This window comes from Anthonomus grandis, chromosome 20 (genome assembly GCF_022605725.1).
Source record: "Anthonomus grandis grandis chromosome 20, icAntGran1.3, whole genome shotgun sequence".
NCBI lineage: Eukaryota > Metazoa > Arthropoda > Insecta > Coleoptera > Curculionidae > Anthonomus > Anthonomus grandis.
In genome coordinates, this window is record NC_065565.1 from 7,263,965 (window position 1) to 7,291,389 (window position 27,425).

The window sequence follows — 27,425 nt, forward strand, 5'->3', positions numbered from 1 at the left end:
CGGACAACCGATTGACGGTCGCTTAGACACACCCAAAAGTCTCCCCATCCTAACCTCAACTTAAGTGAGGTTATAGTACCATAATATTTAGTTCTGTTTAAGCCCTAATTGTTTACAGGCTTTTTTGCCCATTATACCTTAGTGCAAGCCAAACAGGCGTTTTTTCAATAATTTCCATATAATTTTACGTTATTTCGGCAAAGTGGCGCAATGATACTTCTCAGGCATATTCAGTTGTAAGTACTTAAAACTTAAATATAAGAAACCCCTCTCTAAATGGACCCTTGGGTTTTGATACACCTCTAATAATAATAATAATAAAAGGCCTTTATTTCCAATAAACACAGGCAAAGTGTAAAGAAAATAAGGCATTAATGGTGCTCGACAGATATGCTGGTATACTGGTCAATTTTAGGAAAGTCTTGACTAATTTTTGTACTGATTGGCAATAATACATGAAATGTTGATTAAACCTTTAAAGATCACTCTCCAGACACATGAACACAATTATTTGAATTTCCTTTTTTATTTACTAATTTTTAACGGAGCAATGCAAAGCATGTGATCCTAATTGGCAGATATCCGTTATCAGGGAGACAGGTTATGACCTTTCTTAAATTTTGCTATTTGATTAAATAAATGCTTGCCTCTCACTCTTGTACCCATCGAGGGGCGGCCAAAAGAGAAAGAGACTCTCTGTAGGTGCTTGCGATAGCTCTAATTAATTGTTTATAAATAAAACGGTTTTTTACATTTAAAATGTCCTTTGAACCGGAGATTAGCGATGACAGTTTGGCCTTACCCAATTTAATCTCTGTAGCTTTTGAACTTTTTAATGATGCTTAAAAAAAATGTACGGTTACATAATTTCTAGGATTTCGAGGCAGTTTAAGTATGGAAAAGGGTCATGGAGTCGCCCCGAACCGTCTAGATACTTGAAACGGACGTTTTCTTCACAAAAAGATGGACAAAAGTCGTCAGGTAAGTTTCTCGATGGTTTTTAGGCATCGGTGGACATTTTGGGGTGTAACTCAGGAACCACTGGGAGTACTTTCATGATTTTGAAGTAGTAATGTAATGGGATTCCTGAGGATCGTTTAGAGGGTAAAAACGTCCTTCTAGACAAAAAATTTCGGAAGTTATGGCGCTTTTGGTTGGGGCATGTTTTTTTGCCAATTTTCTTAGTAAATTCTCAGTTTTCTTGACAATATTTTGAGAAGTAATTGGAACTGGATTAAAAGGGTTTTTGTTTAAGAAAGTCTGTTTCTTTCCCAATAATTCCATACCAAAACGGTTTTTGTACCTCAAAAACTCTTTGAGTTAGAGGCAATTTTGTCCATCAGGGTCCAAGAGCAGCCAAATTTGAGTTTTTTGAACTCATATTGCAACACCAAGATTTTTAGGTATCACTGGACATTTTTGGGTATAACTTGGGAACCACTGGGAATATTTTTATAATTTTTTCGCAATAATGTAATGGGATTCCTGAGGATGGATTTGAGGGTAAAAACGTCGATCTAGACAAAAAATTTCAAAAGTTATAGCACTTTTGGTTGAGGCATGTTTTTTTATCAATTTCCATAGTAAATTCTCACTTTTCTGGTTAATATTTTGAGAAATAATTGGAACTCGATTAAAAGGGTTTTAGTGCAAGAAAGTGTGTTTCTTTCCGAACAATTCCATACCAAAACGATTTTTGTACCTCAAAAAATCTTTGAGTTAGAGGCAATTTTGTACCTCAAGGTCCCAGAGCTACCAAATTTGAGCTTTTCATACTCATATTGCAACACCAAGATTTTTAGGTATCACTGGACATTTTTGGGTATAACTTGGGAACCACTGGGAATATGTTCATGATTTTTTCACAGTAAGGAGTGAGATTCCTGAGGATGGATTTGAGGGTAAAAACGTCGATCTAGACAAAAAATTTGAAATGTTATGGCACTTTTGGTTGAGGCATGTTTTTTTATTAATTTCCTTAGCAAATTCTCACTTTTCTGGTTAATATTTTGAGAAATAATTGGAACTCGATTAAAAGGGTTTTAGTGCAAGAAAGTGTGTTTCTTTCCCAATCATTCCATACCAGAACGGTTCCTGTACCTCAAAAACCCTTTGAGTTAGAGGCAATTTTGTCCCTCAAGGTCCAAGACCGACCAAATTTGAGCTTTTCATACTCATATTGCAACACCAAGATTTTTAGGTATCACTGGATATTTTTGGGTATAACTTGAGAACCACTGGGAATATTTTCATGATTTTTTCGCAATAATGTACTGGGATTCCTGAGGATGGATTTGAGGGTAAAAACGTCGATCCAGACAAAAAATTTCAAAAGTTATGGCACTTTTGGTTGAGGCATGTTTTTTTATCAATTTCCTTAGCAAATTCTCACTTTTCTGGTAAATATTTGGAGAAATAACTGGAACTGGACTAAAAGGGTTTTTGAATAAGAAAGTGCGTTTCTTTCCCAACAATTCCATACCAAAACGATTCTCATACCTCAAAAACTCTCCGAGTTAGAGGCAACTTTGTTCATCAAGGTCCAAGAGTCTCCAAATTTGCAACATCGAGATTTTTATGCATCAGTGGACATTTTTGGTCATAACTCGGGAACCACTGGGAATATTTTAATAATTTTTTCACTGTAATAAAATAAGATTCCTGACGATGGATTTGAGAGTAAAAACGTCGCTCTAGACTAAAAATGACCTTTTAGTTTTTGAGACAATCACCCTTAAAAGTCAATCCTATTGCTCATGAATGAATGCACACCCATTGACTCTTTAGACAAGAAAAGTTCAAAGGTCAAAAAAATCATTTACGCATCAACAATAACATAAAACACGCACTTTAATCGGGTTATTAATTACGTACTTAAGTATACACAAGCGAGACCTCGCGGCCTGTAGATTATCTTTTAATGTTTATTAGAATTTGTAAACATTTTATCGATTTGTTTACGTTTGCTGTCCTTTGGACGCCCATTTACTCGTCATATGTCCGTCCCGAAAGCCAGATCTAGCTCAGTCTGATTTTTATCTGCACATACTCTGCTGGTTTAGTAGCTCAAAGGTTAAATGAAAGTCAGGGAAGGGGGGAAAACCCCGACGTTATTTCTAAGAAAGGATGTGTATCCTTGAAAGTAATCGACCACAATCTAAGCAATAAATAAATGAATACAGATGACCCGTCTGTTAACCCCGAAGACGTTTTTTCAACGATAGATTACCCCCACTAGGGGGTTGACGGCGATAAGAACCTCTCAGAAGGTCACGAACTTGATAACGAAAACGGTATAAAACCGAACAAAAGACAACGATGCAGTTTTATTATAAAGAGTGGGTGGGTGTGAGTGAAGAACAAATGGACACCGTCAAGTCTGAAGGGACCTTCGACGGGGAGCAGGTTTATTTCGTGGAGTATCTGTTGCTGCTACAAGGTCTGGAACGGGGCACATCAATGGTATCCTTTATTGCGCGTTAATGTGTGATTTGTGCGGGTGAATGTTGTTGTGTAAAAGTTCCTGGGGTGAGTAGTTACTCTGTCTCTCCAAATGACCTTTGGGAAGTCCTTAATGTTTGTGTATAAAAATTATGAAAATATTCCGAGTGGTTCCGAAGTTATAACCAAAAATGTCCACGGGTGCCTAAAAATCTTGAAAGTTGCCCAAAGGTGCGCCACTGCTTTCGAAATTTTTTGTCTGGAACGACGTTTTTGCCCTCAAATCCACCGTCAGGAATCTCGTTATATTGTTGTGAAAAAATCATGAAAATATTCGCAGTGGTTCTCAAGTTATACCCGAAAATGTCCAGTGATACCTAAAAATATCGATGTTGCATTTTTGGTCGGTCTTGGACCTTGAGGGACAAAATTGCCTCTAACTCAAAGAGTTTTTGAGGTACAAAAATCGTTTTGGTATGGAATTGATGGGAAAGAAACACACTTTTTTATTCAAAAACCCTTTTAATCCAATTTCAATTATTTTTCAAAATATTAACCAGAAAAGTGAGAATTTACTAAGGAAATTGATAAAAAAACATGCCTCAACCAAAAGTTTCATAACTTTTGAAATTTTTTGTCTAGAACGACGTTTTTACCCTCAAATCCATCCTCAAGAATCACACTATAATGTTGTGAAAGAATTATGGAAATATTCCCAGTGGTTCCCAAGTTATACCCAAAAATATCCAGTGATACCTAAAAATCCTGGTGTTGCAATATGAGTATGAAAAGCTCAAATTTGGTCGGTCTTGGACCATGAGGGACAAAATTGCCTCTAACTCAAAGAGTTTTTGAGGTACAAAAACCGTTTTGGTATGGAATTATTGGGAAAGAAACACACTTTCTTATTCAAAAACCCTTTTAATCCAATTTCAATTATTTTTCAAAATATTAACCAGAAAAGTAAGAATTTACTAAGGAAATTGATAAAAAAACATGCCTCAACCAAAAGTGCCATAACTTTTGAAATTTTTTGTCTAGATCGACGTTTTTACCCTCAAATCCATCCTCAGGAATCTCATTCCTTACTGTGAAAAAGTCATGAAAATATTTCCAGTGGTTCCCAAATTATACCCAAAAATGTCCAGTGATACCTAAAAATCTTCGTGTTGCAATATGAGTATGAAATACTCAAATTTGGTCGGTCTTGGACCTTGAGGGACAAAATTGCCTCTAACTCAAAGAGTTTTTGAGGTACAAAAATCGTTTTGGTATGGAATTATTGGGAAAGAAACACACTTTCTTATTCAAAAACCCTTTTAATCCAGTTCCAATTATTTCTCAAAATATTAACCAAAAAAGTGAGAATTTACTAAGGAAATTGATAAAAAAACATGCCTCAACCAAAAGTGCCATAACTTTTGAAATTTTTTGTCTAGATCGACGTTTTTACCCTCAAATCCATCCTCAGGAATCTCACTCCTTACTGTGCAAAAATCATCAAAATATTCCCAGTGGTTCCCAAGTTATACCCAAAAATGTCCAGTGATACCTAAAAATCTTGGTGTTGCAATATGAGTATGAAAAACTCAAATTTGGTCGGTCTTGGACCTTGATGGACAAAATTGCCTCTAACTCAAAGAGTTTTTGAGGTACAAAAACCGTTTTAGTATGGAATTATTGGGAAAGAAACTCACTTTCTTAAACAAAAACCCTTTTAATTCAATTTCAATTATTTCTCGAAATATTAACCAGAAAAGTGAGAATTTGCTAAGGAAATTGATAAAAAAACATGCCTCAACCAAAAGTGCCATAACTTTTGAAATTTTTTGTCTAGATCGACGTTTTTACCCTCAAATCCATCCTCAGGAATCCCATTATACTACTGCGAAAAAATCATGAAAATATTTCCAGTGGTTCCCAAGTTATACCCAAAAATGTCCAGTGATACCTAAAAATCTTGGTGTCGCAATATGAGTATGAAATACTCAAATTTGGTCGGTCTTGGACCATGAGGGACAAAGTTGCCTCTAACTCAAAGAGTTTTTGAGGTACAAAAACCGTTTTGGTATGGAATTATTGGGAAAGAAACACACTTTCTTATTCAAAACCCCTTTTAATCCAGTTCCAATTATTTCTCCAAATATTAACCAGAAAAGTGAGAATTTGCCAAGGAAATTGATAAAAAAACATGCCTCAACCAAAAGTTCTATAACTTTTCAAATTTTTTGTTTAGAACGACGTTTTTACCCTCAAATCCATCCTCAGGAATCTCACTCCTTACTGTGAAAAAATCATGAAAATATTCCCAGTGGTTCCCAAGTTATACCCAAAAATGTCCAGTGATACCTAAAAATCCTGGTGTTGCAATATGAGTATGAAAAGCTCAAATTTGGTCGGTCTTGGACCATGAGTGACAAAATTGCCTCTAACTCAAAGAGTTTTTGAGGTACAAAAACCGTTTTGGTATGGAATGATGGGGAAAGAAACACACTTTCTTATTCAAAAACCCTTTTAATCCAATTTCATTTATTTTTCAAAATATTAACCAGAAAAGTGAGAATTTACTAAGGAAATTGATAAAAAAAACATGCCTCAACCAAAAGTTCTATAACTTTTCAAATTTTTTGTCTAGAGCGACGTTTTGACCCTCGAATCCATCCTCAGGAATCCCATTATATTATTGTGAAAAAATCATGAAAATATTCCCAGTGGTTCCCAAGTTACACCCAAAAATGTCCAGTGGTACCTAAAAATCTTGGTGTCGCAATATGAGTATGAAAAGCTCAAATTTGGTCGGTCTTGGACCTTGAGGGACAAAATTGCCTCTAACTCAGAGAGTTTTTGAGGTACAAAAACCGTTTTGGTATGGAATTGTTGGGAAAGAAACACACTTTCTTATTCAAAACCCCTTTTAATCCAGTTCCATTTATTTCTCAAAATATTAACCAGAACAGTGAGAATTTACTAAGGAAATTGATAAAAAAACATGCCTCAACCAAAAGTTCTATAACTTCTAAAATTTTTTGTCTAGATCGACGTTTTTACCCTCAAATCCATCCTCAGGAATCTCACTCCTTACTGTGAAAAAATCATAAAAATATTCCCAGTGGTTCCCAAGTTATACCCAAAAATGTCCAGTGATACCTAAAAATCTTGGTGTTGCAATATGAGTATGAATGACTCAAATTTGGTCGGTCTTGGACCATGAGGGACAAAATTGCCTCTAACTCAAAGAGTTTTTGAGGTACAAAAATCATTTTGGTATGGAATTATTGGGAAAGAAACACACTTTCTTATTCAAAACCCCTTTTAATCCAGTTCCAATTATTTCTCGAAATATTCACCAGAAAAGTGAGAATTTGCTAAAAAAATTAATAAAAAAACATGCCTCAACCAAAAGTGCCATAACTTTTGAAATTTTTTGGCTAGATCGACGTTTTGACCCTCGAATCCATCCTCAGGAATTCCATTATATTATTGTGAAAAAATCATGAAAATATTCCCAGTGGTTCTCAAGTTATACCCAAAAATGTCCAGTGATACCTAAAAATCTTGGTGTCGCAATATGAGTATAACAAGCTCAAATTTGGTCGGTCTTGGACCTTGAGGGACAAAATTGCCTCTAACTCAAAGAGTTTTTGAGGTACAAAAACCGTTTTGGTATGGAATTATTGGGAAAGAAACACACTTTCTTATTCAAAACCCCTTTTAATCCAGTTCCAATTATTTCTCGAAATATTAACCAGAAAAGTGGAAATTTGCTAAGGAAATTGATAAAAAAACATGCCTCAACCAAAAGTGCCATAACTTTTGAAATTTTTTGGCTAGATCGACGTTTTGACCCTCGAATCCATCCTCAGGAATTCCATTATATTATTGTGAAAAAATCATGAAAATATTCCCAGTGGTTCCCAAGTTATACCCAAAAATGTCCAGTGATACCTAAAAATCTTGGTGTTGCAATATGAGTATGAAAAGCTCGAATTTGGTCGGTCTTGGACCTTGAGGGACAAAATTGCCTCTAACTCAGAGAGTTTTTGAGGTACAAAAACCGTTTTGGTATGGAATTATTGGGAAAGAAACACACTTTCTTATTCAAAACCCCTTTTAATCCAGTTCCAATTATTTCTCGAAATATTCACCAGAAAAGTGAGAATTTGCTAAGGAAATTGATAAGAAAACATGCCTCAACCAAAAGTGCCATAACTTTTGAAATTTTTCGTCTAGATCGACGTTTTTACCCTCAAATCCATCCTCAGGAATCTCACTCCTTACTGTGCAAAAATCATCAAAATATTCCCAGTGGTCCTCAAGTTATACCCAAAAATGTCCAGTGATACCTAAAAATCTTGGTGTCGCAATATGAGTATGAAAAGCTCAAATTTGGTCGGTCTTGGACCTTGATGGACAAAATTGCCTCTAACTCAGAGAGTTTTTGAGGTAGAAAAACCGTTTTGATATGGAATTGTTGGGAAAGAAACACACTTTCCTATTCAAAAACCCTTTTAATCCAGTTCCATTTATTTATCCAAATATTAACCAGAAAAGAGAGAATTTGCTAAGGAAATTGATAAAAAAACATGCCTCAACCAAAAGTTCCATAACTTTTCAAATTTTTTGTCTAGATCGACGTTTTTACCCTCAAATCCATCCTCAGGAATCTCACTCCTTACTGTGAAAAAATCATGAAAATATTCGCAGTGGTCCTCAAGTTATACCCAAAAATGTCCAGTGATACCTAAAAATCTTGGTGTCGCAATATGAGTATGAAAAGCTCAAATTTGGTCGGTCTTGGACCTTGATGGACAAAATTGCCTCTAACTCAGAGAGTTTTTGAGGTAGAAAAACCGTTTTGGTATGGAATTGTTGGGAAAGAAACACACTTTCCTATTCAAAAACCCTTTTAATCCAGTTCCATTTATTTATCCAAATATTAACCAGAAAAGAGAGAATTTGCTAAGGAAATTGATAAAAAAACATGCCTCAACCAAAAGTTCCATAACTTCTAAAAATTTTTGTCTAGAACAACGTTTTTACCCTCTAAACCATCCTCAGGAATCTCACTCCTTACTGTGAAAAAATCATGAAAATATTCCCAGTGGTTCTCAAGTTATACCCAAAAATGTCTCCCTTAAGTATGAATGTTGAACTCCCTCCACATCAACCGAACCCGGTACTCCTCCCTCGAAATTCAACAACCTGGTCAAGTAGGTACCATTTTTTTCTAGGTTGGCCAGAATGGCAGGGAGTCCTCAAACGGTTCGTACCCCTAGGAATATGTCTTATAGCGGTAATGCAGTGGCGTGCGTATCGCAAAAGAGCCAAAGAAGACCGGGGGGTGGCCAAACAGTGGGAGATCAGTTGCTACTGCACCCTGCCCCTAAGGTCTATGAGCAGGTGTTGGGGATATTTGGCCGGTGAGTAGTTGGTGTTGTTGTTATGGCCGGCCTGTATACCGGATTTTACCCCCCTGCGTGATTTTTTTCAATAGATTCTCTCTCTATATATATATATATATATATCTGAGCTTGATTTATTTAAGGTTAATAAGGCCGATAACCTGCGGCTATAATTTTTATGTAACTGAAGATAAACTATCTTTGTTTTGAACGGTTCTAGACGGTGTGTCTATATAAGTTGAGCACGTCGTTGCACTCTGTTTATTTGACCGTGATATTAAGTGATCACGATAAAGATGGAAGTCGTTTATAATAATTCAGCAAGACGAGTAATTGGCAAGGAAAAAAAAACTGAAAAAAGGCAATAGGCAGTTTTTAGGTATAAAATTCCTCATCTTGCAAACGAGTGCTAATTTTGTTTTGGTGCCCGTCTTGCACACCCGATTTGGAACCTATTGACTTTTTTTTAATAACAATGTACCTGCAAAAACTAATAAGCAGTTTTTAGGTATAAAATTGCTCGACTTGCAAACGAGTGCTAATTTTACCTTAAAATTAATTGCTTAATTGCCTACCTTAAACCGACATCTGAATATTCATAAACAAATGGGTCTATATTAATTATTTTGTTTAATTAGGTCAAAATGGCCTCAAATGTCTGGAAAAGTTGCTTGGAAGTCATGCGACTATTCCAGGCGGTTGAGGCCTTTTTCAGGCAATTTTCTGGATGAGCTTGACGCGTTCAATTGTTTGGGAATGGCGGGAGTGATTTTTAAGAGTTTTTAAAATAAACAGCGGAATTATGTAGGTTTTCCCCCTTTGGGGGGGTTTTTGAGGACTTTTTGGAAAATTGGGTGTAACTTTTTTTTGGTACATTTTTCGAAAAAGTGTTATAAGACTTTTTTGAAGTCCTTTAGGCGATTTATCCGTTTATAAAAAAAAAATAATTTTTTTCAAAAAAATTTTTTTTTCTCAAATTTTTTGACCCAAAAATTTTCCAATTTTTTCAAAAATGGTCCATAACTTCTTTATTTTGAGATTTACGGCTAAATGTTATTCTTTATGATTTGTTCTATTTTTAATAAGGAATATTGTGATAAAAGAAAATTTTCAAAATTCCCAATAGTTTTCGAGAAAATGGCGGAAAACTGTTAAGAGGTTTTTCCCAATTTTCCGGAAAACTGTTGGACCTAAAAATTATTTTTCTATTGCATCTGATGCGCATTGAAATTCCAAACAACTTTTGTTTAAACAATTTTTTCCTCCAGCCAATAGTTTTCCAGAAAAAAAATAAAAACCGAAATTTTGAACATTTTTCCAGGGGTACCCCTTTGGATTTTTCCAGGAAGACTCTTTAGGGTATAACTTTTTTCATGTGCATTTTTCAAAAAAGTTTTATGAGACTTTTTTGTTGTTTTTTAAGCGATTAATCGATTTCCAAAAAAAAAATTCAAAAATTTCGAAAAATTTTTTTTTCGAATTTTTGACCCAAAAATTTTCCAATTTTTCAAAAATCCTTCATAACTTCCTTATTTTGAGATTTACGACAAAATGTCATTCTTTATAATTTGTTCTATTTTTGAAGAGGAATCCAATGCTGCAAAAAAACTTTTAATATTCCCAATAGTTTTCGAGAAAATGGCGGATAACTGTTAAGAGGTTTTTCTCAATTTTCCGGAAAACTGTTGGACCTAAAAATTATTTTTCTATTGCATCTGATGCGCATTGAAATTCCAAACAACTTTTGTTTAAATAATTTTTTTCTCCAACCAATAGTTTTCCAGGAAAAAAATAAAAACCGAAATTTTGAACATTTTTCCAGGGATACCCATTTGGATTTTTTGAGGAAGTCTTTTTTGGGTATAACTTTTTTCAGGTACATTTTTCAAAAAAGTTTTATAACAGTTTTTTGAAGTCCTTTAGGCGATTTATCCGTTGACAAAAAAAATAATTTTTTTTCAAAAAAAAATTTTTTCTCAAATTTTTTGACTCAAAAATTTTCAAATTTTTCAAAAATCTTCCATAACTCCTTTATTTTTCGATTTACGGCTAAATGTTATTCTTTATGATTTGTTCTATTTTTAATAAGGAATATAATGCTAAAAGAAAATTTTCAATATTCCCAATAGTTTTCCAGAAAATGGCGGAAAACTGTTAAGAGGTTTTTCCCAATTATCTGGAAAACTGCTGGACCTAAAAATTATTTTTCTATTGCATCTGATGCGCATTGAAATTCCAAACAACTTTTGTTTAAATAATTTTTTCCTCCGACCAATAGTTTTCCAGAAAAAAAATAAAAACCAAAATTATTAACATTTTTCCATGGGTACCCCTTTGGATTTTTCCAGGAAGACTTTTTTTGGTATAACTTTTTCCAGGTACATTTTTCAAAAAAGTTTTATGAGACTTTTTTGTTGTTTTTTAGGCAATTTATCGATTTCCAAAAAAAAAAAATTCAAATTGTTCCAAAAATTTTTTTTTCAAATTTTTCACCCAAAAATTTTCCAATTTTTCAAAAATCCTCCATAACTTCCTTATTTTGAGATTTACGACAAAATGTCATTCTTTATAATTTGTTCTATTTTTCATTTGGAATCCAATGCTAAAAGAAAATTTTTCATATTCCCAGCAGTTTTCGAGAAAATGGCGGAAAACTGTTAAGAGGTTTTTCTCAATTTTCCGGAAAACTGTTGGACCTAAAAATTATTTTTCTATTGCATCTGATGCGCATTGAAATTCCAAACAACTTTTATTTAAGCAATTTTTTTCTCCAACCAATAGTTTTCCAGAAAAAAAATAAAAACCGAAATCATGAACATTTTTCCAGGGGTACCCCTTTGGATTTTTCCAGGAAGACTCTTTAGGGTATAACATTTTTCAGGTACATTTTTCAAAAAAGTTTTATAAGACTTTTTTGATGTTTTTTAAGCGAATTATCGATTCCCAAAAAAAAAAATCAAATTTTTCCAAAAATTTTTTTTTTCAAATTTTCACCCAAAAATTTTCCAATTTTTCAAAAATTCTCCATAACTTCCTTATTTTGAGATTTACGACAAAATGTCATTCTTTATAATTTGTTCTATTTTTGAAGAGGAATCCAATGCTGCAAAAAAATTTTTAATATTCCCAATAGTTTTCGAGAAAATGGCGGAAAACTGTTAAAAGGTTTTTCTCAATTTTCCGGAAAACTGTTGGACCTAAAAATTATTTTTCTATTGCATCTGATGCGCATTGAAATTCCAAACAACTTTTGTTTAAATAATTTTTCTCTCCAACCAATAGTTTTCCAGAAAAAAAATAAAAACCGAAATTATGACCATTTTTCCAGGGGTACCCCTTTGGATTTTTTGAGCAAGTCTTTTTCGGGTATAACTTTTTTCTGGTACATTTTTGAAAAAAGTTTTATAACAGTTTTTTGAAGTCCTTTAGGCGATTTATCCGTTGACAAAAAAAAATTATTTTTTTCAAAAAAATTTTTTTTCTCAAATTTTTTGACTCAAAAATTTTCAAAAATCTTGCATAACTTCTTTATTTTGAGATTTACGGCTAAATGTTATTCTTTATGATTTGTTCTATTTTTAATAAGGAATATAATGCAAAAAAATTTTTTTCGATATTCCCAATAGTTTTCGAGAAAATGAGGAAAAACTGTTAAGAGGTTTTTCTCAATTTTCCGGAAAACTGTTGGACCTAAAAATTATTTTTCTATTGCATCTGATGCGCATTGAAATTCCAAACAACTTTTCTATAAACAATTTTTCTCTCCAACCAATAGTTTTCCAGAAAAAAAATAAAAACCGAAATTTTGAACATTTTTTGAGCAAGACTCTTTTCGCTATAACTTTCTTCTGATACATTTTTTAAAAAAATGTTTTAAGACTTTTTAGAAGCTTTTTAGGCAACTTATCCATTTACAAAAAAAAATCTTTTTTTTCCACATTTTAAAAAAAAAATGGCGAAGGAGCCGCGAAATCATTCTTTTTAAATTCCGATGTTCTCTTATAATATTTAAAAAATCCATGATTTTTACATTTTACGATGATACAAAATAAAATATTTCGACCATTTTTTTGCCTTTTACATATCCATATGTATGTTACATTTTGGTGACGGAGCCGGGAATATATTCGTTTAACTACATACAAAAAATTGCAGCTCAGGATTTTATTTAAATCCGACTCCCTGGCAGTAAAAACTCAATTTAATATTAAAAAAACATGACACTCGTATACAGGCCTGGCAAAAATCAAAAGTCTCGCGTGCAATCCACTATACAACTCAGACAAACGCCTTAAAAAAGTCGCAACCGATCGGACACACTCGTATATACAGGCCTGGCAAATTACAGATACGAAACTGCCGGAATTCGCCAGACCGCTGGTCTACGAGGCCTACATCCGGATGTTCGGCGTGAACTTGGCCGAGGCCCAATTCGAGAACCTGAAACACTATCCCACTTTAACGGATTTCTTCGCTAGACCTCTGAAAGAGGGAGTGAGACGTATCGATAGAGAGAGCTGCCTGGTGTCACCATGCGACGGCACCGTTTTGAGTATCGGCAGCGTGACCAATGGGCAGGTCGAACAGGTACAACCCTCCTCGAGTTCGTTTGTTTCACTTTGACTTATGATCAACGATTGCCTCTCACTCTAAGTGGAAACTTGAGGAGTAGAGCGCAATCCTTCGCGTTCTGGGGGGGAGGGGTACTACTAATAACGACCGTCTGTCTCTTTCAAGGTCAAAGGGGTGACGTACTACGTCAAAGACTTTTTGGGGGAGAAATTCGATTCGACCAAGGACGTGCACGAGCGTTTGCTGCGTAAGCCGCAAGAGGGCAACACCCTGTATCAGTGCGTCATCTATTTGGCTCCCGGGGATTATCATCGGTACGTTTTTTAGGGTTAAGTTGTCACGGGTACTTTAGTGGTACGAAGCGGTTTAAATTGCGGTGGTTCTTTTGAGGATTTTGGGCCTGTGACGGAAGTGAACCTCGTTTCGATCCCGTTTTCCAGGTGCCCAAACAATGTACGGAATGGCAATCGTATAAATTATCGATGGTATGGTGTCGAGAGCCTCCGGAAGGTCAAGAAAGACGGTTGTCTTGTTTGTCATTGAATTTAAAAAAATACAAACACAAGGGATCTTGATTTATCTCGATGACGTGGCATTATGCAGGTGCCCGAATAATGTACGGGATGGCAAAGGAGGCCAAAGAGAATAGTAGCCTGGGATTTTACATTCTTCCTCTTCTCTTTTCCTTGATTTCTTTCAGGTTGTTGGATAATAATGGATTTCTTCCAGGCAGTTGAACCAGAGTAGTTTAGAACGACGTTTTTACTCTCAAATCCATCCTCAGACATTCGAGAATATTACTGTGAAAAAATTATCGAAATATCCCCAGTGGTTTCTGAGTTACAGCCAAAAATGTCCGTGGGTGCCTAAAAATCTTGAAAGTTGCCAAAAGAATATGCCCCAACCAAAAGTGCTGTAACTTTTGAAATTTTTGGTTTAGAACGACGTTTTTACCCTCAAATCCATCCTCAGACTTTCGAGAATATTACTGTGACAAAATTATCGAAATATCCCCGGTGGTTCCCGAGTTACAGCCAAAAATGTCCGTGGATGCCTAAAAAATCTTGAAAGTTGGCAAAAAAATATGCCCCAACCAAAATTGCTGTAACTTTTGACATTTTTAGTCTAGAACGACGTTTTTACCCTCAAATCCATCCTCAGACATTCGAGAATATTAATGTGAAAAAATTATTTAAATATCGTTAGTGGTTCCTGAGTTACAGTCAAAAATGTCCGTGGATGCCTAAAACTCTTGAAAGTTGCCAAAAAAATATGCTCTAACCAAAAGTGCTCTAACTTCCGAAGTTTTTAGTCTAGAACGACGTTTTTACCCTTAAATCCATCCTCAGACATTCGAGAATATTACTGTGAAAAAATTATCGAAATATCGCCAATGGTTCTTGAGTTACAGCCAAAAATGTCCGTGGGTACCTAAAAATCTTGAAAGTTGGCAATAAAATATGCCTCAACCAAAATTGCTGTAACTTTTGACATTTTTAGTCTAGAACGACGTTTTTACCCTCAAATCCATCGTCAGACATTCGAGAATATTACTGTGAAGAAATTATCGAAATATCGCCAGTGGTTCCTGAGTTACAGTCAAAAATGTCTATGGATGCCTAAAAATCTTGAGGGTTGGCAAAAGAATATGCCCCAACCAAAATTGCTGTAACTTTTGACATTTTTAGTCTAGAACGACGTTTTTACCCTCAAATCCATCCTCAGACATTCGAGAATATTACTGTGAAAAAATTATTGAAATATCACCAGTGGTTCCTGAGTTACAGCCAAAAATGTCCGTCGGTGCCTAAAAATCTTGAAAGTTGGCAAAAGAATATGCCCCAACCAAAAGTGCTGTAACTTTTGAAATTTTTAGTCTAGAACGACGTTTTTACCCTCAAATCCATCCTCAGACATTCGAGAATATTACTGTGAAAAAATTATGGAAATATCCCCAGTGGTTCCTGAGTTACAGCCAAAAATGTCCGTGGGTGCCTAAAAATCTTGAAAGTTGGCAATAAAATATGCCCCAACCAAAATTGTTGTAACTTTTGAAGTTTTTAGTCTAGAACGACGTTTTTACCCTCAAATCCATCTTCAGACATTCGAGAATATTACTGTGAAAAAATTATCGAAATATCCCCAGTGGTTCCTGAGTTACAACCAAAAATGTCCGTGGGTGCCTAAAAATCTTGAAAGTTTGCAAAAAAATATGCCTCAACCAAAATTGTTGTAACTTTTGAAGTTTTTAGTCTAGAACGACATTTTTACCCTCAAATCCATCCTCAGACATTCGAGAATATTGCTGTGAAAAAATTATCAAAATATCACCAGTGTTTCCTGAGTTACAGCCAAAAATGTCCGTGGATGCCTAAAAATCTTGAAAGTTGCCAAAAGAATGTGCCCCAACCAAAATTGCTGTAACTTTTGAAATTTTTAGTGTAGAACAACGTTTTTACCCTCAAAACCATCATCAGACATTCGAGAATATTACTGTGAAAAAATTATTGAAATATCACAAGTGGTTCCTGAGTTACAGCCAAAAATGTCCGTGGGTACCTAAAAATCTTGAGGGTTGGCAATAAAATATGCCTCAACCAAAATTGTTGTAACTTTTGAAGTTTTTAGTCTAGAACGATGTTTCTACCCTCAAATCCATCCTCAGACATTCGAGAATATTACTGTGAAAACATTATCGAAATATCCCCAGGGGTTCCTGAGTTACAGTCAAAAATGTCCGTGGGTGCCTAAAAATCTTGAAGGTTGACAAAAGAATATGCCCTAACCAAAATTGCTGTAACTTTTGAAATTTTTAGTCTAGAACGACGTTTTTACCCTCAAATCCATCCTCAGACATTCGAGAATGCTACTGTGAAAAAATTATTGAAATATCACCAGTGGTTCCCAAGTTATACCTAAAAATGTCCACTGGTGCATAAAAATCTTGACGTTGCAATGCGAGTTCGAAAAACCCAAATTTGACACCTCTGGGACCTTGAGGGACCAAATTGCCTCTAACTCAGTAAGTTTTTGAGGTACAAAAACCGTTTTGATATGGAATTGTTGGAAAAGAAACACACTTTCTTGCACTAAAACCCTTTTAATCCAGTTCCAATTATTTCTCGAAATATTAACCAGAAAAGTGAGAATTTACTAAGGAAATTGATAAAAAAACATGCCTCAACCAAAAGTGCCATAACTTCCGAAGTTTTTAGTCTAGAACGACGTTTTTACCCTCAAATCCATCCTCAGACATTCGAGAATATTACTGTGAAAAAAATATCGAAATATCCCCAGTGGTTCCTGAGTTACAGTCAAAAATGTCCGTGGGTGCCTAAAAATCTTGAAGGTTGTCAAAAGAATATGCCTCAACCAAAATTGTTGTAACTTTTGAAATTTTTAGTCTAGAACGACGTTTTTACCCTCAAATCCATCCTCAGACATTCGAGAATATTACTGTGGAAAAATTATTTAAATATCACCAGTGGTTCCTGAGTTACAGCCAAAAATGTCCGTGGGTGCCTAAAAATCTTGAAAGTTCGCAATAAAATATGCCCCAACCAAAATTGTTGTAACTTTTGAAGTTTTTAGTCTAGAACGACGTTTTTACCCTCAAATCCATCCTCAGACATTCGAGAATATTAGTGTGAAAAAATTATCGAAATATCGCCAGTGGTTCTTGAGTTACAGCCAAAAATGTCCGTGGGTACCTAAAAATCTTGAAAGTTGGCAATAAAATATGCCCCAACCAAAATTATTGTAACTTTTGAAGTTTTTAGTCTAGAACGATGTTTTTACCCTCAAATCCATCCTCAGACATTCGAGAATATTACCGTGAAAAAATTATCCAAATATTCCTAGTGGTTCCTGAGTTACAGCCAAAAATGTCCGTGTGTGCTTAAAAATCTTGAAAGTTTGCAAAAGAATATGCCCCAACCAAAATTGCTGTAACTTTTGAAGTTTTTAGTCTAGAACGACGTTTTTACCCTCAAATCCATCCTCAGACATTCGAGAATATTACTGTGAAAAAATTATCGAAATATCGCCAGTGGTTCTTAAGTTACAGCCAAAAATGTCCGTGGGTGCCTAAAAATCTTGAAAGTTGGCAATAAAATATGCCCCAACCAAAATTGTTGTAACTTTTGAAGTTTTTAGTCTAGAACGACGTTTTTACCCTCAAATCCATCCTCAGACATTCGAGAATATTACTGTGGAAAAATTATTGAAATATCACCAGTGGTTCCCAAGTTATACCTAAAAATGTCCACTGGTGCATAAAAATCTTGACGTTGCAATGCGAGTTCGAAAAACCCAAATTTGACAACTCTGGGACCTTGAGGGACCAAATTGCCTCTAACTCAGTGAGTTTTTGAGGTACAAAAACCGTTTTGGTATGGAATTGTTGGGAAAGAAACACACTTTCTTGCACTAAAACCCTTTTAATCCAGTTCCAATTACTTCTCGAAATATTAACCAGAAAAGTGAGAATTTACTAAGGAAATTGATAAAAAAACATGCTTCAACCAAAAGTGCCATAACTTCCGAAGTTTTTAGTCTAGAACGACGTTTTTACCCTCAAATCCATCCTCAGGAATCTCGTTACATTACTGCGAAAAAATCACGAAAATATTTCCAGTGGTTCCCAAGTTATACCCAAAAATGTACATGCAGTTAAAGAAGGCAATATTTCAGGATATTAGGCACTATGGATTATTATGGGGTAGAGACAACCCCAAAAGTTTCAACTTCCTGGACGAATTAATCCATTCTTCCTCTTCTCAATTTCCTCCAGGTCCCAACTGCCTGGGCTTAAATCATAATTCATTCCTTCCAAGCAGTTGAGGCATCTCTCTCTCTCCCTCTTTATCCTCTCATCCCGCTATAGCTGTCCTTTTCTCCCTTAATTCAACAGTCCTCATGACCGTGTCAACCCTTTTACCGATGGGTCAAAAAGCCTCAAACGCCTCCGTTGAACCTCTGGTTCGGCGAGTGGTACCCTCTTCCTTCTTCTCTCTCTCTCTCTCTCTCTCTAATAATCCGTCAAAAGTGACTTGATCTCCGGTTTGTAGATTTCACTCGGCGGCCGATTGGAACCCGACGCACCGCCGACACTTTTCCGGCGAATTGTTGTCGGTGAATCCCCGAGTGGCGCGTTGGCTCCCCGGATTATTCGTACTGAACGAGAGGGCGGTTTATTTGGGCGAGTGGCAACACGGATTTTTCTCCTACAGTGCCGTAGGTACGCTTAAAATACCCGGGGCCAAGGGTTCCCCCCCTCACTGACCATAATCCGGTCGTTTCAGGTGCAACGAACGTCGGCTCGATCAAAGTAACCTTCGATAAAACGCTGCACACCAATCAGAAACGGAAAACGCACAAGTTCAAGGAAATCTGCCTGGGGGGCGCCGTAACATTGCGAAAGGGCGACCTGATCGGGGAGTTTCGCATGGGTTCCACCGTCGTGGTCATCTTCGAGGCGCCCATTAACTTTAAATTCGACGTGGGCCCCGGGCAGAGGGTCCTGATGGGCCAATCTTTGGGGAATATCGTCGGGGCATCGGAGAGGGCGGAGCGACGCACCCTTAGGGCGGGCCGCTAACCCCCAGTACCGCCCCGTTTTAATTTAAGTATTATACATTTCAATGTGATATTTTAAATATATATTTTTAAAAAAAATTGTCTTTTATTGAATTTGTCACCTAAGCAGTCGTAATTGTACCAAACACCTATGGTAAGTGCGCCAAAAGCGACGATAAACACGCATCTCGATTTATAACCAATGAGAGGCCATGACAGTTTCGCGGAGTGACCTTTGGGCACCTCCTTTGAAAGTTTACTGACCTTACTGCTTTCGGGCTTGTCAAACGTCAGTCACTTGTCAACTGTCAGGTTCAATGTAAACAATCAAAACGTAAACAAACTTTTAGGCAGTTAATTGCCCCTTTCTCTCACTATTTAGGCCTCATTTCCTTATTAAATCAATAGAAATGAACTTCATAGTAATTATTTAAGCCCTCCCACGCAATAATTAAATATGTCTCTGCTCTTAACGTTCCTCCTGGCGAGTTTTTGCTTAAAAACAAGCTATTGCATCGATTTCGACCCCCTGGGGTACATCTTGTACTGCCCGTGCATGGGTAAGTTAGGCGGAGCCCCCTTACCTGTCCGGGTTAAAAGAACTGGATTTCAGGAAGGTTCGGCAATCAGGCCGACCACTTTCTGGGCGCCTTGGGGTTCTCTAAGGCCCTAAACAGGACCCTGGTGTTGCCCCCCTGGATCGAGTATCGTTATGGGGAAAGGAGGTCCACACAGGTACCATTCGATACTTATTTTAAAGTGGAACCTTTAAGGGAGTTCCACAAGGTCGTGACTATGGAGGCTTTTATGGAGGAGGTTGCTCCTATCGAGTGGCCCCCCGATAAGAGAGTGGCCTTTTGTTACTCTCCGAGAGGTAAGTGGGAGGGTTTTGGTTTTGTGTTAAGGTTATGTTGTGGATGTAGTGGTTTTGAGGCGCTCGGTGTTTGTTTGCGTGGCTGTGTAATGTGAGTATGAGAGAGTCGAGAGAGAAAATTGAGTTGAGAGTTGTGGGAGAAAATCCCAAAAAACTCAATTTTCTCAAAATCTATGGAAAATTTTAGAGTTTTTATTTTTGTAATAGATGCTCCCTTTAAGGACAAAATTAAAAGTGCTTTTGACATTTTTTCGAAAAACGACTAATAAGGGAGTTATTTGCATTTTTTCGGTTTTTGGCCAAAACTGGCTAAAAAATTGGAAATTTTCAAAAAAATTGTCCAAATCAAAAAATTTTTTTGCTGTGTATTGCTCATGAAAATCCAATCAAAAAACTCTAATAACAAAATTCTCTATTTCCCATAGAAAAGCTAAAAAAAAATTAAAAGTGTGCATTATAGAAACTAAAGGGGTACACCCACGATTTTTCTCTAAAAATCACATTTTAATTTTTTACAAAAAATCTATGGGTCTGAGAGAAATATTGTTTAGACAAAAGTTGTTTGGAATCATGCAGAGTAACTGTAGAAATAAAAATTATAATTTTATTTTCCATACAGTGGGAGAAAATCCCAAAAAACTTTAAAACCGAAAAACTTAATTTTCTCAAAATCTATGGGAAATTTCGGAGTTTTTATTTTTGTAATACATGCTCCTTTTAAGGGCAAAATTAAAAGTACTTTTGACATTTTTTCGAACAACCACTTATAAAGGAGTTATTGGCATTTTTCTGTTTTTGGCCAAAACTGGCTCGAAAATTGGAAATTTTCAAAAAATTGTCCAAATCAAAAAATTTTTTTGCTGTGTATTGCTCTTGAAAATCCAATCAAAAAACTCTAATAACAAAATTCTCTATTTCCCATAGAAAAGCTAAAAAAAAATAAAAAGTGTGCATTATAGAAACTAAAGGGGCACACCCATGATTTTTCTCTAAAAATCACATTTTAATTTTTTACAAAAAATCTATGGGTCTGAGAGAAATATTGTTTAGACAAAAGTTGTTTGGAATCATGCAGAGTATCTGTAGAAACAAAAATTATAATTTTATTTTCCATACAGTGGAAGAAAATCCCAAAAAACTTCAAAACCAAAAAACTCAATTTTCTCAAAATCTATGGGAAATTTTGGAATTTTTATTTTTGTAATAGATGCTCCTTTTAAGGGCAAAATTAAAAGTATTTTTGACATTTTTTCGAAAAACGAATAATAAAAGAGTTATTGGCATTTTTCGGTTTTTGGCCAAAACTGGCTTGAAAATTGGAAAATTTCAAAAAATGGTCCAAATCAAAAATTTTTTTTGCTGTGTATTGCTCATGAAAATCCAATCAAAAAACTCTAATAACAAAATTCTCTATTTCCCATAGGAAAGCTAAAAAAAAAATAAAAAGTGTGCATTATAGAAATTAAAGGGGTACACCCATGATTTTACTCTAAAAATCACATTTTAATTTTTTACAAAAAAACTATGGGGCTGAGAGAAATATTGTTTATATAAAAGTTGTTTGGAATCATGCAGAGTATCTGTAGAAACAAAAATTATAATTTTATTTTCCATACAGTGGGAGAAAATCCCAAAAAACTTCAAAACCAAAAAACTCAATTTTCTCAAAATCTATGGGAAATTTTAGAATTTTTATTGTTGTAATAGATGCTCCTTTTAAGGGCAAAATTAAAAGTATTTTTGACATTTTTTCGAAAAATCACTAATAAAAGAGTTATTGGCGTTTTTCGGTTTTTGGCCAAAACTGGCCAAAAAATTATGAAATTTCAAAAAATTGTCCAAATCAAAAAAATTTTTTTGCTGTGTATTGCTCTTGAAAATCCAATCAAAAAACTCTAATAACAAAATTCTCTATTTCCCATAGGAAAGCTAAAAAAAAATAAAAAGTGTGCATTATAGAAACTAAAGGGGTACACCCATGATTTTTCTCTAAAAATCACATTTTAATTTTTTACAAAAAAACTATGGGTCTGAGAGAAATATTGTTTATATAAAAGTTGTTTGGAATCATGCAGAGTATCTGTAGAAACAAAAATTATAATTTTATTTTCCATACAGTGGGAGAAAATCCCAAAAAACTTCAAAACCAAAAAACTCAATTTTCTCAAAATCTATGGAAAATTTTAGAGTTTTTATTTTTGCAATAGATGCTCCCTTTAAGGGCAAAATTAAAAGTATTTTTGAAATTTTTTCGAAAAACGACCAATAAAGGAGTTATTGGGATTTTTCGGTTTTTGGCCAAAACTGGCTGAAAAATTGGAAATTTTCAAAAAATTGTCCAAATCAAAAAATTTTTTTGCTGTGTATTGCTCTTGAAAATCCAATCAAAAAACTCTAATAACAAAATTCTCTATTTCCCATAGGAAAGCTTAAAAAAAATAAAAAGTGTGCATTATTGAAACTAAAGGGGTACACCCATGATTTTTCTCTAAAAATCACATTTTAATTTTTTACAAAAAAACTATGGGTCTGAGAGAAATATTGTTTATATAAAAGTTGTTTGGAATCATGCAGAGTATCTGTAGAAACAAAAATTATAATTTTATTTTCCATACAGTGGGAGAAAATCCCAAAAAACTTCAAAACCAAAAAACTCAATTTTCTCAAAATCTATGGAAAATTTTAGAGTTTTTATTTTTGCAATAGATGCTCCCTTTAAGGGCAAAATTAAAAGTATTTTTGACATTTTTTCGAAAAATGAATAATAAGGGAGTTATTGGCATTTTTCGGTTTTTGGCCAAAACTGGCTCAAAAATTGGAAATTTTCAAAAAAATGTCCAAATCAAAAAATTTTTTTGCTGTGTATTGCTCATGAAAATCCAATCAAAAAACTCTAATAACAAAATTCTCTATTTCCCATAGGAAAGCTAAAAAAAAATAAAAAGTGTGCATTATAGAAACTAAAGGGGTACACCCATGATTTTTCTCTAAAAATCACATTTTAATTTTTTACAAAAAAACTATGGGTCTGAGAGAAATATTGTTTAGACAAAAGTTGTTTGGAATCATGCAGAGTATCTGTAGAAACAAAAATTATAATTTTATTTTCCATACAGTGGAAGAAAATCCCAAAAAACTTCAAAACCAAAAAACTCAATTTTCTCAAAATCTATGGGAAATTTTGGAATTTTTATTTTTGTAATAGATGCTCCTTTTAAGGGCAAAATTAAAAGTATTTTTGACATTTTTTCGAAAAACGAATAATAAAAGAGTTATTGGCATTTTTCGGTTTTTGGCCAAAACTGGCTTGAAAATTGGAAAATTTCAAAAAATGGTCCAAATCAAAAATTTTTTTTGCTGTGTATTGCTCATGAAAATCCAATCAAAAAACTCTAATAACAAAATTCTCTATTTCCCATAGGAAAGCTAAAAAAAAAATAAAAAGTGTGCATTATAGAAATTAAAGGGGTACACCCATGATTTTACTCTAAAAATCACATTTTAATTTTTTACAAAAAAACTATGGGGCTGAGAGAAATATTGTTTATATAAAAGTTGTTTGGAATCATGCAGAGTATCCTTAGAAATAAACATTATAATTTTATTTTACATACAGTGGGAGAAAATCCCAAAAAACTTTAAAACCAAAAAACTCAATTTTCTCAAAATCTATGGGAAATTTTGGAGATTTTATTTTTGTAATAGATGCTCCTTTTAAGGGCAAAATTAAAAGTATTTTTGACATTTTTTCGAAAAACGACCAATAAAGGAGTTATTGGGATTTTTCGGTTTTTGGCCAAAACTGGCTGAAAAATTGGAAATTTTCAAAAAATTGTCCAAATCAAAAAATTTTTTTGCTGTGTATTGCTCTTGAAAATCCAATCAAAAAACTCTAATAACAAAATTCTCTATTTCCCATAGAAAAGCTAAAAAAAAATAAAAAGTGTGCATTATAGAAACTAAAGGGATACACCCATGATTTTTCTCTAAAAATCACATTTTAATTTTTTACAAAAAAACTATGGGTCTGAGAGAAATATTGTTTATACAAAAGTTGTTTGGAATCATGCAGAGTATCTATAGAAATAAAAATTATAATTTTATTTTCCATACAGTGGGAGAAAATCCCAAAAAACTTTAAAACCAAAAAACTCAATTTTCTCAAAATCTATGGGAAATTTTAGAATTTTTATTTTTGGTATAGATGCTACTTTTAAGGGTTAAATTAAAAGTATTTTTGACATTTTTTCGAAAAACGACTAATAAGGGAGTTATTGGCATTTTTCGATTTTTGCCCAAAACTGGCTAAAAAATTGGAAATTTTCAAAAAATTGTCCAAATCAAAAAATTTTTTTGCTGTGTATTGCTCTTGAAAATCCAATCAAAAAACTCTAATAACAAAATTCTCTATTTCCCATAGGAAAGCTAAAAAAAAATAAAAAGTGTGCATTATAGAAACTAAAGGGGTACACCCATGATTTTTCTCTAAAAATCACATTTTAATTTTTTACAAAAAATCTGTGGGTCTGAGAGAAATATTGTTTAGACAAAAGTTGTTTGGAATCATGCAGAGTATCTATAGAAATAAAAATTATAATTTTATTTTCCATACAGTGGGAGAAAATCCCAAAAAACTTCAAAACCAAAAAACTCAATTTTCTCAAAATCTATGGGAAATTTTAGAATTTTTATTTTTGTAATAGATGCTCCTTTTAAGGGCAAAATTAAAAGTACTTTTGACATTTTTTCGAAAAACGACTAATAAAGGAGTTATTGGCATTTTTCGGTTTTTGGCCAAAACTGGCTAAAAATTGGAAATTTTTGAAAAATTGTCCGAATCCAAAAATTTTTTTGCCGTGTATTCCTCATGATAATTCAATCAAAAAACTCTTATAACAAAACTCTCTATTTCCCATAGGAAAGCTAAAAAAAAATAAAAAGTGTGCATTATAGAAATTGAAGGGGTACACCCATGATTTTTCTCTAAAAATCACATTTTATTTTTTTTTTTAAATCTATGGGTCTGAGAGAGATATTGTTTATATAAAAGTTGTTTGGAATCATACAGAGTATCTGTAGAAATAAAAATTATAATTTTATTTTAAATACAGTGGGAGAAAATCCCAAAAAACCTCAAAACCAAAAAACTTAATTTTCTCAAAATCTATGGAAAATTTTAGAGTTTTTATTTTTGTAATAGATGCTCCCTTCAAGGGCAAAATCAAAAGTATTTTTGACATTTTTTCGAAAAACGACCAATAAAGGAGTTATTGGGATTTTTCGGTTTTTGGCCAAAACTGGCTGAAAAATTGGAAATTTTCAAAAAATTGTCCAAATCAAAAAATTTTTTTGCTGTGTATTGCTCTTGAAAATCCAATCAAAAAACTCTAATAACAAAATTCTCTATTTCCCATAGGAAAGCTAAAAAAAAATAAAAAGTGTGCATTATCGAAATTAAAGGGGTACACCCATGATTTTACTCTAAAAATCACATTTTAATTTTTTACAAAAAAACTATGGGTCTGAGAGAAATATTGTTTATATAAAAAATGTTTGGAATTATGCAGAGTATCTATAGAAATAAAAATTATAATTTTATTTTCCATACAGTGGGAGAAAATCCCAAAAAACTTCAAAACCAAAAAACTCAATTTTCTCAAAATCTATGGGAAATTTTAGAATTTTTATTTTTGTAATAGATGCTCCTTTTAAGGGCAAAATTAAAAGTATTTTTGACATTTTTTCGAAAAACGAATAATAAGGGAGTTATTGGCGTTTTTCGGTTTTTGGCCAAAACTGGCTGAAAAATTGGAAATTTTCAAAAAATGGTCCAAATCAAAAAATTTTTTTTGCTACATATTGCTCACGAAAATCCACTCAAAAAACCCTTATATCAAAACCCCCTAAGCCCCATAGGAAAGCCACGAAAAATTAAAAAAGTGTAATTTCCATATTATAAGAACTCCTGCACAAGCAGTTCAGCTCAGCAGACATAATGGGCATCCCATGCCTCTCAAAGCCAAATAATTCAGATAAAACTCGTGTAGGACAACAACAAGAGATATCCAAGCAATTTCCATTAATATGGAAAAAACCATAACGATAACAATAATCGCGTTTAGGGCCAAAAGACGTCGAAAGCTGCAACGCGAAAGAGGGCAACCCCTTCGGCCCCTTTTGGGACACTTTTAACGTCGACTTTGTCGCGTCCGAGTTTTACGGTCCCCTGCACTATGACGTCACTAACAAAGACAACTTGGACCGATGGAAGGGGACCTATAAACCGTCAGAGTGGCCCGTGTTGGCATTCACAGGTAGTCCAGCCAGTTTCCCCGTTTCGGAAGAGAACGTTCCTCTACAAAAACACCTGAAATGGTCAAACCGCATAGAGCAGCAAGCGGACGAGTTCGTGCGCACCAAACTGCCTAAAGGGGCCTTCGTGGGGATCCACCTGAGAAACGGCCCGGACTGGACCAGGGCCTGCGACCACATCCCCGAGAGCCCCAATTTGTTCGCCGCGCCCCAGTGTCTGGGGTACCGTAACGAAAAGGGCGTGGCCACCCGCGACATGTGTCTGCCCTCCAAGGAGCTTATAATAAGGCAACTCAAGAGGACCATCAAGGGTCTGTCTCAATCCGGATTGGGTAAGGAGGCCCTGAAGATGATTCATGAATGTCTCGAAACACGCGTGCGATTTTTAGGAGAGGTTAAGGCGGTTTTCGTGGCCTCCGACAGTAATCACATGCTGGAGGTGCTGCGGGACGGTTTGAGGAGGATGAACGTGACGGCGGTGAGGAGGGAGGAGGAGGTGTCGTCGCCTCACGTCGACCTCGCGATCCTCGGCAGGGCCCGGCACTTTATCGGGAACTGCGTGTCCTCGTTTACGGCGTTCGTTAAGAGGGAGAGAGACGCGAAAGGGTTTCCCTCGACGTTCTGGGGGTTCCCCGCCGAAAAAAAGGCGAAACGTCACGAGGAACTTTGAAATAATTGTCTTTTAATTAATAAAGTGTCACCGGTTTTTTATTTGTCGTGTGTGTTTTATTTGTTTTGGTGAGAAAATCCGAAGGAGCTAGGTCGGGTGGTCGAGGGGGCCACCTAGGGAACATTTCCGAAGATGAAGCTTTATGGATCTTTGACTGTACTTTGAAATGATGTCGGTTTTTGTACAGTCGCTTCTTATAGAAGAGGGTGGGGTGGGGGAGGGGGGGGAGGGTCCAAAAGACTAGGGGGGGGGGGGGCTACAGCTTTTGTGTTTATTAAATTTAAAAATGGCGTCGATTACTTTAAAGTACTCAAGTGATTATTCCAGGCACTTGAAGCTTCTTCCAAGCAATTCAGAGTGGCAGAAAATCGATTTTGGAAAGCATTTTGCTTGATAACTCCAAAACTACTGGACTAATGAAAAAAAGTGTAAGAATGAAAGTTGTAGATCAGGCGTTTTTCTATAAAAAATGTTATTGACATTTTTTCCTAGGAGTGATAGTTTTCAAGAAAATCGATTTTGAAAACTATTTTGAGTCATAACTCCAAAACTACTGGACTAATGAAAAAAAGTATAG

General features: G+C 34.8%; 2 protein-coding genes and 1 long non-coding RNA gene across 7 annotated transcripts; 2 read left to right on the top strand and 1 right to left on the bottom strand.

Moving 5' to 3' along the window:
- The first annotated feature begins 53 nt into the window (after positions 1 to 53).
- LOC126747866 (phosphatidylserine decarboxylase proenzyme, mitochondrial) lies at positions 54 to 19,104 on the top strand. Of its 4 annotated transcripts, XM_050456779.1 has the most exons (7): positions 54 to 236; positions 875 to 981; positions 8,673 to 8,861; positions 13,192 to 13,430; positions 13,581 to 13,729; positions 18,485 to 18,654; positions 18,719 to 19,104. In XM_050456779.1, exons 1-7 carry the CDS (start codon positions 211 to 213, stop codon positions 19,012 to 19,014), a joined length of 1,176 nt encoding a protein of 391 aa, XP_050312736.1. In that variant the 5' UTR covers positions 54 to 210; the 3' UTR covers positions 19,015 to 19,104. The 4 variants fall into 4 exon arrangements, with proteins under 4 accessions (XP_050312736.1, XP_050312737.1, XP_050312739.1 ...); XM_050456780.1 differs by lacking the exons at positions 54 to 236; positions 875 to 981 and adding an exon at positions 3,273 to 3,439; XM_050456782.1 differs by lacking the exons at positions 54 to 236; positions 875 to 981 and adding an exon at positions 3,357 to 3,462.
- Positions 5,668 to 7,586, bottom strand: LOC126747875 (uncharacterized). Its single transcript, XR_007664450.1, has 3 exons — positions 7,446 to 7,586; positions 6,191 to 6,249; positions 5,668 to 5,790 (listed from the first exon to the last, which is right to left on the bottom strand). It is a non-coding gene; the product is annotated as an uncharacterized LOC126747875 (long non-coding RNA).
- A 192-nt stretch (positions 19,105 to 19,296) lies between the features above and the next one.
- LOC126747865 (GDP-fucose protein O-fucosyltransferase 1) lies at positions 19,297 to 26,894 on the top strand. Of its 2 annotated transcripts, XM_050456777.1 has the most exons (4): positions 19,299 to 19,552; positions 19,606 to 19,866; positions 25,989 to 26,510; positions 26,568 to 26,894. In XM_050456777.1, exons 1-4 carry the CDS (start codon positions 19,450 to 19,452, stop codon positions 26,846 to 26,848), a joined length of 1,167 nt encoding a protein of 388 aa, XP_050312734.1. In that variant the 5' UTR covers positions 19,299 to 19,449; the 3' UTR covers positions 26,849 to 26,894. The 2 variants fall into 2 exon arrangements, with proteins under 2 accessions (XP_050312733.1, XP_050312734.1); XM_050456776.1 differs by having other exon boundaries at positions 19,297 to 19,552; positions 25,989 to 26,894.
- The last annotated feature ends 531 nt before the right edge of the window (positions 26,895 to 27,425 follow it).